We start from the raw sequence: 12,327 nt of genomic DNA on the forward strand, positions 1-12,327 counted from the left end.
TTTGCTGTTTACAGTGTGTGCACGTAAATGTTTTTTCCCCTCTCACTGTGTAGAAGGGTGTGTGTGTACACACGCATACTCTTAAACAGTATCATTTTTTCTCCTGAAAGAGTTACATTTAATTTGAATGGTTTTGTTTCCCATTTAGCTTAGCAAAATTGGAAGAAGAATTTGCAAAGAAATTCAACAGCCTCCCTCAATACAGTCCTATTACCTTTGACAGGAAAAATTCAGCTGTTTCGAGGAAAAAGCGAAAGGTTGGAAGCGGCTCATGTGAACTACCAAAATCCAACAAAGGTAAATTGCCATGTGCAGTACGTTCTTAAACAACAGCAATGCTCTGACAAGCTCAGGAATTTATACATCCTTTCTTTACTGTTACCTGTGAAAAAACTGAAGTCAAAGAAGAAATTTCCTAGCACTGAAGTTAGTTGGTTCTCACCTGGATTAGTTTTCAGGCTGTACTCCTGATTCTTGATTTTAATGATAAGTAGAACTGGGTAGAGTTTGTACACGAAATGCATTTCTGTAGCAAGAAAGTTTTCCAAAAATATGAATATTTGTGAGGTAAGTGAATTTGACAAGCTTTCCCAGGAGAAAATGGGGAAAAAAGGGCAGATGATCAAAGGTTACATTTTGACATTTTTCTAAGCTTAGTTTTATGCCAGTTCTCATTTCACTGTAATTTTAGGATCTGTAAGTTAAAACATAAGATAACAGAGATGTCTGCATGAAACTTTCGTAATTTTTCTTCTATCAAGAATATAACTGTCATAAGTTTTGAGCAAAAATGTCCTGATGCGATAAAAAAAAAGCTAGAGGATGTGAAAACCAGTTCCATACCGAGCTCCATTGCTGAGGCTCCTGGGGGGAGAAACTCATGACACACATAGCTATTTCTTTATACAGGCAACCTGTGACACAGAGGTGGTAGAGAAGTGACAATGTGGTAGGGTAAAACAACTTTTATACTGTGGCAGAAATACTGATGCATACATACAGTATAGAAGCATCACAAAATAAAGGCATGATCTACCAGTAATTACAAGACGAAAGGATGCTCAAGAGGATCCTCATCAGGCACAGCTTGCAATGTGAAGTTGGCTTCCTTTTCTGCAACAGTGGTAGTTCCACTGACTGACAGGTTTTAAGATCTAATACGGCTGTTTTAGCCAGGTGACCCTGGATTAGATCTATGCCTTTTGAATGCTTCACAAATAATCACATTAGAGTGTGCAGGATTGAGCAGCTGTTCTTTTCCAGTGCGTGCCAATTTTGGTATTGATTTCTGTAATTAGATGTGGAACAGCCACTTTGCAAAATTAGACTTGTGCTCATACCGAGCTACTTCTAAATTTCAGCTGCCTTTAATTTTGTTTTATGTATGTATTTGACAGAACTTCTTAAATGAGCATGAATGAATTGCTTTACAGTATGATAACACAGTGGTTAATTAAGCAACATCTGTTCGGAAGAAAATCTCAACTACAGTGATCTAGCAATTGAAGTTGTAGTAGCAGCTCATTGAGTTTCTCACTGCCTGTTGGTATTTACCTGTTCAAGTGTCTGTATGTTTAAAAGTTCTGCAGGCCCTGTGTTGTTTGGGAATGGTGGACTAGAATTCTGCCTCAAGCCAGGTAGCCCAGAACTGCATTCTGCTTTTGGGTGGGCTCATACAGGAGAGTTTAATTTTTTATCTTTGATAGCATCACTTAAAGAGCTTTGGAATATATTCGGCCTTGTCTCAAGGGAAGGTCAAAAACATAACTGCAGGCAGGTTACAAGCCTGATAGGAGTAGTTTTGGTACAGCCCTGCAGGGACAGTCGTGGAGCATTTGCCTCTGGCTGACAATAAGGGCTCTTTAAATTAAGCCAGCTGACTTTGCACTGAGCAGATGGTAAACAGTCACATGAACTTTTCCACCAACTGAGCTGTGGGGTTGCAACAAGCAGCCCCAGGGCAGGAATATCTGATAGTAACACTGCTCTTTCTGTAGTGAACATCTAACCACAGCCCCAGACTAAATCCAGACAGAGCTAGTGATACCTGCTCCTAATTCCAACAAATGTTGAATTCACACACTTTAGCTGGGCAGCTGACAGCTTGTGTCAGTCATTCCAACTCTCTGAAGAGCAAGGTTCAGTCAGTTCTCGAGAGGTACTTGAAAAACTTTCCAACAAACCACTTTTCTTCTGGAAAAAAAAGATCGCTAAAAAGTAAATATTTCATGGCAGCAAGTCAATTTTAAATGTGTTTTATTTTCTTAGGATGTATAAAATTAGGATGTGAGTTGTGGGTTTGAAATGATCTGTCCTAAAGTGCATACAAGCAGGCTTACTAGCTTAGTAAGGTTTGTTCCAGCTGAGCCAAACATTTATTAAGCTGAATCCTCAATTTAATTTGTGATGCTCTGACAGGCTATTGAGCCTCATCGTGCTGTTGGCCTGTGAAGTGTGAGGAGTGTAAAGACTCCTAGAGAACCCTGGCCTCCAAAAGCATAGCATGAGCAGGCCTGTGTGCTCGGCTACTGCAGGTATTGCAAGAAATGAAACTGGCATATCATGCAAAATAATAGAGCTTGGTTTGGAATGGTTTTGGGTTTTTTGAGTTGTCCTGGTTTTTTACACCTTCAGAATTAAACAACAGTAGCATCTTATGCAATGTGATGAGCATGAGCCATGAAGGGTCAATATCAATACAGTCTTACAGGTGTGACTGTGTTGGGATGTGAGAGACCTTAACTTTGCACTGCTCTGTGATACTGTGTTGTGTGGAGTTGCTTCTGCTATGTCACTTTTCCTTGTGTGTATCTCTGTCAGGTAATTAGAAGAGATGTGCAGCACAGTGTCTACAAGTGTTTGGGGCCTCTGGGTGTTTGCAAGTGATGATAATCAGTAGGGTTAGGTTTAGGTAAACATTCTTTGAAATGATGCCCTGATTTTTGAATAAGCATGTGCAGGATCATAAACTATCCACACATTTTCACTCAGCATGGATAAGCACTTGACTTTTGAAGTCTACAGATCAGTGTCTACTAAACATGTAAAATTTAGAAAATATGTTGGAGTGTTGCACGTTAAACCTTCCTCAGGATGTTAGGTGAATAAAAATGGAGAAATGTTTTTGTTTGTTGTGTTTGGGGTATTTCTCTGCACCCCACCCCAACTGTAACTGTATGCTTTAATAAGTTATCTTTTGGAGTAAATGGTGCTGGATTGATTTTCTGTCAAATGTCATTAGCCTATGCCTACAACAAGCTTGATATGCTGCCTAAGAACACACCCAGGTTTGTCAGGATGTTTTCCTACTCCTAGGCGAAGAATCAGTAGGGCAGTGGCCACCGACTACTTCTGTTGTGCTTGTCATCTCCAGTGCACACTTCAGCCAGTTCTTTCATATTAAAACACCTGAAGAACCCTGTAACACAAAAGCTGTTACAGATCCACATGTATGAAGAAAAATTTGAACCTTTTCTTAAATGAGAGGCATTTTTTCCCCAGAGTTTCCAAATTGTCTAAATTCTGCTCCCACTGAAATTAATGGGGGTCTTTCTTAATGGGAGCAGGACTAAACCAAGCCATAAAGCTTTGACAAAATTCACATCAAGCATTTTGAGCTGGGAATGTGCATACACAATAATAATGTCACAAAATGGCTGAAGAATACAGCTATACTGAATCTGTGCAGATGGCCTGCTCCAACATTTACTGGAGCTGTGACTGTTTCTTTTTTTTTTGTCTTTCCAATGGCATATGTGCCAAAATATCCCACCACGCAGAAGTCAGCTGTCTGCAGTGAGTCACTAATCTGCTTGTATGCAAAAGTGAGCAACAGGCAGAGTCATTATTTCTGCCTTGTACTGTGAAGAAATGCTCACTTACACACCAAGCACTGCACTAAAGCTTCCATTTTGGGAAGGCAAAGAGGGGAATGCACAATGTACTTTTATTTGGGGAAGAGATTGTCTACAGGGTTTTTTTTGTCTGTGGCCTCTAGGACTAGAAATAAAGCATCAGCTTAAAACGGATGCTGCTTTGTGGCATTCCTCTTGGTCTTAGATCTGGGGTTCTTTTTGGCTCAGTTCAAAGCATTCAGATGCTTGGAGATTGTATGCTGTAATTTTCCAAGGATCATGACCTAAAAATACAGCGCCTTCCTCTGGGAGATGCAGAAATGCAGAGGCTGTTTGTCCTGATTTTGTTAGGATCTTGTTGAAACGTCCTCTCTTTGATCAGATCCATTAAAACAGGGACCTTTTGGGAGAAAAGGAGGCCTATCCCCAGAAATTTGGAGGAAATGCAGGTATGGTTCATTTCCTTGCCTGCTGCTTCCCTGAGCAGCTGCCACTGGCCATAGCAAGTATTCCCAGGAGGAGTCCCTGCTGTGCTCAGTGAGCACAATGGACAAGCCAGGGATTAAATCCTGTGGCAGTTGCTGAAGTGCCAGGGAGAAGCAGAGCCATGTAGAATATTTCCAACGGTGCAAGATGAGCAGATGGCTGTGTAACAATAACAAGTAAACTAACATTAAAAGGTTTTTTCAGCTTTCTATAGGAAATCACATCCAGGATCCATTGCCTAACAGCAAGACTTTTAGGTTAGTTTTTTCAGTCATGGATTGTCTCTGGACTGAATGTTCACAAGTGGCATTTGTTCAAAGTCTTGGAATACTTGCCTGTTGTCCCCATGAAACAGGTCCAGCCCAGCCAGGTGTCAACTCCTGCATAGTGACTGTGCCTACACTGGTAATGCAAGAGTGTGTGGATGAAGTTTCTCGTGGAGTCAGAAGTTACATTCTCAGGTCCAACTATGTTGACTTATTTAGCTATTAGCTGATGTTCTCTTTCAATGCATTCATGGCCAAAGGGTATTCTAAGTGTCACTGGGCACTGTCTCACAGGACTAACAGCTAAAAGGGAAAGAAATAGGAAGTTTCCTTAGTGAAAGGCAGCTTTTCTTTTGGCCCCACCAAAGTCAATGTCCTTGGATTTTCCATCTGGGAAAGTGGCATGCCGCAGAAAGAGGCTGATGACAAAGGTGCCTTTGGATGGGGAAAAGAGAGATGAAAGACACAGGTTTCTCCTGTGCAATGCTTGTCATCTTTCCCTGAGTTTCTAATCTCAGTTATTCTTAGAGTTGCTGACACTGGCTGATTGTCTGGGACAGTGATTGAAATGGTTTGTAAGCTGCAGATTGAGCTGTAGAAATTGAGATGGGGTGATATGTAATATGTTGCTTCTTCCAAGCATCTGCAAAAATCACTGATCTGCTAACTAAAAAATAATAGTAAAAATGTCACAAGAATCATGTAGTTATGTGCCTCTGTCTTCTTGTGGAACTGGTGGGAAGGCTTGTTTCTGTTAGTGTGGATGACATATTTGGGCTTAGTCTCAAGAAAAGCTCAGTTATTTCACTTAGGCTTTTACTCGAGCTCTCTGAGCCTTTTCAATCCTTGTTTTACATTTTTATTGCACTGACACTAGTCTAGTTCTCTGTGATACTTGGGAAGCTGTTGTAACAACACTTCAGTAAGTTTGAGTGACTATGGACTCTTCTATTGTACTTTCTGGTATTTTCTATACAGATACTTGGGAAGCTGTTCAGATTCAAGCTGGTGTTGACTAAGATGATCTCTTGCTTGGACTTTCATTTGGTTTGATGTTTGACTTCCAGAGTTTTTGAAGTTTATTAATCTTCTTCCAAAGTTTTGATTTTTTCCATATTAAAAAAGAAGTAGCAGTGAGCCACGAAGCCAACATGTGCAAGATGTTAGAGTTTCTATGCCTGCCTCTGGCTGGATTTTAGCTTTCTCTCAGTAGTGTTCAGTATTGATCAGACAGCCTAGTGTCTGTGAATGGCCTTCACCTTATAAGACTAAATACTTCTTCCATGTGCTACACACTTTACTCCTTCTTTCCTCCAGACATATGGAGTCTGAGATGGCAAATTGCAGATGTATGATGTAGACTTACCCTGACTGCACATTTCTGTATGGTTGCAGTTGTGTCCCAGTAGCCAATGTATGTGTCTGGTTCCTTTTAAGGATGAGGAGGAGTGAAAAGGCCAGTATTTGTGCTGGGTAGAATCATCTTCCAGGTGAGATGGAGATGTGAAGGACACCCTCTTGTTAGGCTGTAAGTCATCTTGTCAGATGCACAGCATTTCGTTTTTGTTTGGGCTGGTCTGTTCTGAACTAGCCTGAAGACTTGCTTCTCCACTGTGTCTTTGGACATGAGGTTTTGAAGTGGAGTTTCTGTAAACCCCCTAAATATGGCTCTTCAGTGTGGAGATTATGCATCTCTTACACCGGTGTTGCTGTTCTATCACTGACAGCTCCCCTAATGAGGCAAAGACTGACTTCTTGATGACCTCTGATAGTGGCATATTTTGTGGTCCAGTGTCACACAAGATGTCTTCTGACTGCTCCTTGTAAAAACTCTGCTGGCAAAGTAGGAATGATACCATGAGCTGGACGTAGCCTCACCTTCCTTCTCTGGGAGCTTTTACTTTTCCACTTACTATATCTCATCTCTGGTCACCAGAAAGGCAGTGATAGCTCTTGCATCTTGTGGTGGGTTGGCCCTGGCTGGTAGGTAAGTTCCCACCCTGTTGCTCACTCCCACAGTGGGATGTGGGAGAGAAGAAGAAGGGCAAAAGCAAGGAAAAATACTCCTGGGTCAAGATGAAGATGGTTTCCTAAGTTGGAGGGAGGGAACAAGTAATGCAGAAGGCAGCACTCATCACTAACAAACTGATGCCCAGCCAGTACCTGAGCAATGGACAGCTTAAACAAAACTTTCCCCAGTTTTGTGCTGAGTATGGTGTGAAATACCTCCTGGCCAGTGTGGGTCAGCTGTCCCAACTGTGTCCCCTCCCAACCTCTTGGAACACCCTCAGCCTACTTGCTGGGGTGCCAGAGTGAGAAAGAGAGACCTTGATGCTGTGTAAACAGTGCTCAGCAGTAACTAAACCATTGGTGTGTTACCAGCACTGTTTTGGTCACTGATCTAAAACACAGCACTATCCAGGCTGCTATGAGTAAAGTTTACTCCCTGCCTAGCCAAGCCCAGTATATGTGCAAAAGAGAGTATATCTTTAAACAAGCAAGAAACCCCCCTGTTCTATTGTATGGCTAAGCTTTCACAAGGGCTTTGTTCCCTAAAATGCATTGTATGCACTTAAACACTGGGAGGTGGTGGGTTGAAGTACAGCTTGCTGAAAGCCTCCAGAGTCCCCTCTGGGAGAAGGTCAGGTTTTGTGCTTCCCTGTGAAATGGCAACTTGTATTATAGGAAGGGGAGGTTGTACAGTACATACTGTGACTGTTGCACTCTTTTTCAAGGTTCTAATTGAAAGTATGTATTATTAATGTTGTCTGTAGGTTCATTCCAGTCTCAGAAAAAGACCTTGTTCCACAAAATTGTCAGCAAATTTAAGCACAGAAAGAAGCTTAATGTTCCGGACACAGGTACTGGTGCGTTGCTTAATTAAGGTTTTCAGCTGCCTTCTTTCTCAGTTCAGTCTCGGGGAAATGCTTCTAGACAGAGACAGCTCAGCTCTCTAGTCTTTGATCGCTTTGGCTCCTTATTTTCCCTGTCTGCTGTGATTCCATTGCCTCCTGGCTCCAGTTGATACTACCTTACTCCAGTATGATGCTGTTTTCTTTTTACTTAGCATCTCCCTTTAATTAGTTTCCCTGCTCCAGGTGCCATGCAGCAGAGCTGACAAAGCAAAGGCAGTTCTGCAGTTGGCCCTGAAAACTTTATCTTCCACAGGTCATAGCTGTGTTGTCCTTTGGTTGTCCTTATCTGCGTCCTTCTGTATCAGTGACCATATTATTTTGCCAGAGCATTTATGCATGTCCCTATCTCCTGTTCCCTGTGATTTCTTGCCATCTGGAACTTTGCAGACTGCAGCTGGTCAAGGTGTAAGAGCCTGGTCAGGATGTAAGTGCTTGTTTCTGCACCAGATCTCAGAAATACCAACCTCCAACCCTGCCTCTGTAGAAATCTTAACCAGCTTTCTGTTTGCTTCATATTGAAAATGCCTTCTGTAGTTTTTCAAGTTATGTTCTGGACCTTCTCTGCCCGCTATCCACTGTTAGCTCTCTAAAGTCTTTTTCTTGTTACAGTATTGTAATCCTGCATGCTACATACAGCTCTGAGGGGCATTTTCAAGTGTACAGTATGTACAGGATTATAGCTTAGCCTGCTTCCCTGGGCCCTTTTGTCATCATGTTGCCCACACTATTCAAGTCATGTCCAGGCTGTTCCTTAGCTGTTCCACAGTGGTGTTCTCTTCTACATTCCTGTTGTGTAGAAGAGCCTCTCTGGTTTTGCTTACTTAACTCCATTAATTTTGTCTGGTTTTTCCCCCATCCGTGTTCATCTCTAAGATGATAAAATTGCTCTTCCCATCTCCAGTTTCCCCAGCTACTTTATGGTTAATATCTTTCCCTAAGACTTGGCCATGTAATTTCCTCTCCTTTCCTGGTGCTGTGTTTTCTGTCTTCTGTGATGCACGTGCACTATTTGCCCACACAGGCTCTGCCTGCTCTTCTGCATTCCCTGGTGCAAATAATTTGAAATTACTTTGTCTTGTTCTTTTTGTACAACAAATATGTTGTGGGAGTTGCTTATGAGAAGTAACTATCTTGCTTCCATGTTCCGTGTAAAAAAAGCATCATACATTAGCATTGCTTTTATTGGGTGTCATTCAGATTTTGTTCCTGAATTATTAATAGACCATGTAGACAAATTATTTTTAAAAATGGGTGTTTAAATTCTCCGGTGGGAAAATAAATAGAAAGTGTTTAGTAGATGATTAAGTAAAGAGTAAAAAATATAAATACTTCAAAATCTACAGATAAAAATGTGGGTAAACAAAATGTCAAACCCTGCATTTGTTTAAAAGAAGCCAGCCTGTTTTGATGCGAAATGAAGTGTGCACTATGATCAAAGATTCAAGCCTGGCAAGTGTTGAGTACCCTGGCTTTGTTCCAGCACAACACAGAGGCATGTCCTTGGAAGTTAAATGTTATATGAATAATGTCATAGTGTCTAAACATTAAAGATGTGTCTATGCATTTGGGGCAGAGCCAGCTTGCTAAGTTCCTCCCAAGACTACAGCAAGACATGAGGAACTTAGGAGCCTTACACAGCCCACATGTAATCATCAGAGGAAAGGCAATGGATGTCTTTATATTGTTGGGGAACTGCATTTTCCCCTGAATTACAGAGGGGAGAAAATATGGGGTCTTGCCTACTCTGAAGTGTACCCTGTAGTGACTGAAAGCAAAGTATTGATCAGCAAAGTGCAGTGTGGGCATGGCCTCAGTAGGTGCTGGGCAGCCTTGCCCTCATGTACTGCCTACAGATCTTCATCCTCCATCCAGGAGTTCCTAGGCAACAGGCCCGAAACTGTGTGACTGAGCTGTCCCCTATTCTGCAGCATTCAAGATGGGAATCCCAGAATCTTCATTTCAATTCGGATATTTATTTGAGCATTTTGTGAATCAAACAATAGATGAAAATTTTGACTCCTCTTTGTGGTTAGTCTATACTTATGGTGAGTCACAAGTCTACATAATGTGCAGTTTTGGTTTTTATGAAGTTAATTTTGCAGAAAGAAGGAGCTTGAATGTTTGTATAGCTGCAGAGGAGACACTTGGAAGGATTGCTGTCAGCAGAGGTCATGCTGGCTTCATGTTTTGTCATCTTGAAAAGTGTGTGTGCCTGTGTGCATCTGTGTTAGGAGTGAAGGGAAGTAAGTACAGTAAAGGCAGATTTAATGTGATTGAGTTGTGTTGTCCACGTGTCTCTGGTATGAAAATCTGAGTGAATTTTGACCACACTGTACATGGCAGCACCAGCGCACGTCGCCATATTAAGAGTTTGCAGCTGTTCACAGAGCAGGGTACAGCCCAGTAAAACACCAGTAAAATGCTGCAGAGAGCACACAGTAATGCAGTTGAATGTGTCAAGAGATACATCTCTTCCATAGGAAGGCTGACAGAAGCACAGCTGGACCCATGCCTGTCTGGGAAAGTTAACACTCATCTGAGAGTTGAATTTTTCTGCCACACCAACAAGGCTTTCTCATAGGAAGCAGTACTTAAAATACCAAGTCACAGTGATTGCCTCTTTGCAGGTACACTTAGTGAGCTGTGCTGAGGGCTCTTGCATGGTCTGTGTAGCAGCCAGCTGTAACAGTGGCCTTGGCACAGGAAGGGGAGAAGAGAGGATGAGCACATACACTGATCTCAGCACCAGCTCATATGTGCAGCAGCCTTGTCCCTGATTCTGCTCCTGCAGCAGCTCTCCCACACACATCAGGGCCCCGTCGTGTGGGGCCTGCAGCCCAGAGGGAGCCAGTAGCTCTGTGCCTTTGGCAACCATTCTGGCTGGAGGAGGGCTGGATCAGCATAGGCTCCTGCAGCAGAGCTTCCCACCCAGGCAGCTGTCTCATACACCTGGTTTGGCCATCTGCTGCTGTGTATGTCAGCTTGTTAGTCCGCAGCCCTTGCTGCATCTCTGTGTGCTGCCTGACCCCAAAGAAGTATTGTAGCAGTGTCCTGTTGTCAGAAGAGCTGGAAATTCTGCCAGGTCAGTCTGTTTGGCATCACTTCCTTCATGAAGTGGTTCCCTAGGCGCTGGTGACTTGAAGCTATGCTCTGACTAGCTTTTCACTGTTTAACTTCATAAAGACTACTAAAGTATTACAGCCCACCTTTCCTCCTTGATACCAGCACAGTCACACAGAGCATTTGTTTTCCACTAAATGTGGTTAAACTTCTTCAGCTGTGTCTCACAACAGGCATCACTAAAGAAAATCTTTTAAATCTGTGTTTTGTTGGGGTTTGGTCCGAAAAGCTGTGGTGTGCTGAGTCAGTTCAATTGACGTCATTTTTCTTGTTCACAAAGATGGGGGAAATACGACTACAGGTCCTCTGCATGCCTGCAGAATAGGATGAACTGTCCATGCAAACCTTTAACAAACCAAGCTGAGGAAACCAGCTGACAAAACCTCCAGATACATCTCTCTCAGAGTCATTTCTGCCACTCTGGTGTAGGCATGCCCAAAGGTCCACACCTTCATGCCGTGTTCTCAACTCAGCTTGCAAAAATAGCCCAGTAGTTCTGCCCATGCCACTGTCATGGAGAGCTGAGCATGCAACTATGTGTTGGCAGGACTGCACAGTAACTGCATGTCATGTCTAGACAATGTTCCCCTGAAAATTAGCTGAGCTCCTCATGGGACAGCTCTTGAATGCAGGACAGTGTGGAAGCAGAATGGATGTCAGATTAAAGAAAACTACAGGGAATTAAACCTGGCAAGCCCTATCCTTCCTGCTGAACAAAACCAGGTCCTGATTTGGAGGATATACTTTTGGATGGATATATATATTTGGATGGATATACTTTTGTCACTTGAAGCAGTGGGATGCTGTTCTTCTTGAAGCAGGTGCAGGAGCACCTGGTTTAGATGTAGAGTTGTTGAAACATGGACTCCTTTCTCCTCTAGAAGTCAGTGCAAAGGGTCTTGTGAGTGAAGGCTTTGTGTGATTTCCTCCAAGTTAAGTTTTATGTCTGCTTGAATAATAACTCTGTAAAGAAAGCAGTGAAATGATTTCTAAACCCGGTGTCCACTAAGACTTCTAGAGAAGAGGATGCTCTTCCCTTCTGCATTCACTCTGCACCCACACACAAAATACTCATTGTTTACCTTCAATCCTTCCTTCTTCAAGACTCTATGGCAGCAATGTTATGGTGAAGTGATAAAGAGCTTATTTTAGAGCTGGAGGAGAAAAGGAAGGTAGACAACTTCCAAGTCTCATTTCAAGGATTAAAAAAAACCTTGGAGAGGGAATATAAAACAATATAAAAACATGGAGAGGGAATATACTTACTGCATCTGAGTTTTTACAGCTACCTTCTGCTATTTCTTAGTCAAACGTCAACATCATACGCTCCTTATGTCTCAAGCTATTGCCTATTTTACCTTTCAAGGTTTTTGTTTCTCTTTATTTTTTTGGCACATACAATATGAGAAAGAAAAATGTAAAAGGGAGCCCTCAGCTGTACTGATCAATCAAGTTAATTTCTAGTGACCTGACACACAACACACATAATTAAATGCATACCAAATCAAGTTTCTTTTAATTGTATGTTGTTCATTGTTTGAAATAATGTCTTAATTTTTTTATTAAATGTAAAAAATGAGCTGTAGTACTAAGAATAAAACCATTATAAACTCAATCAAGCTAGAATTAGACAGCAGTGTCAAAGTGCTAATTAGAGCAAATCAGAATTAACAAATAGTGTTGGAC

The 12,327-nt window shown here is 42.0% G+C and overlaps 1 protein-coding gene across 17 annotated transcripts in view; it reads left to right on the forward strand.

The window, feature by feature from the left end:
• BBX (BBX high mobility group box domain containing) overlaps positions 1-12,327 on the forward strand; it is a 153,462-nt gene that overhangs the window by 116,953 nt on the left and 24,182 nt on the right. For 15 of the 17 annotated variants that reach the window (XM_069022140.1, XM_069022229.1, XM_069022239.1 and 12 more), the window contains 2 exons: positions 149-297; positions 7,381-7,467. In XM_069022140.1, the coding sequence (XP_068878241.1) occupies positions 149-297; positions 7,381-7,467 (236 nt within the window). The remainder of the gene's footprint in view (positions 1-148; positions 298-7,380; positions 7,468-12,327) is intronic. The other 2 variants (XM_069022219.1, XM_069022250.1) reach the window with 2 other exon arrangements.

Source organism: Aphelocoma coerulescens, chromosome 1 (genome assembly GCF_041296385.1).
Source record: "Aphelocoma coerulescens isolate FSJ_1873_10779 chromosome 1, UR_Acoe_1.0, whole genome shotgun sequence".
Classification (NCBI taxonomy): domain Eukaryota; kingdom Metazoa; phylum Chordata; class Aves; order Passeriformes; family Corvidae; genus Aphelocoma; species Aphelocoma coerulescens.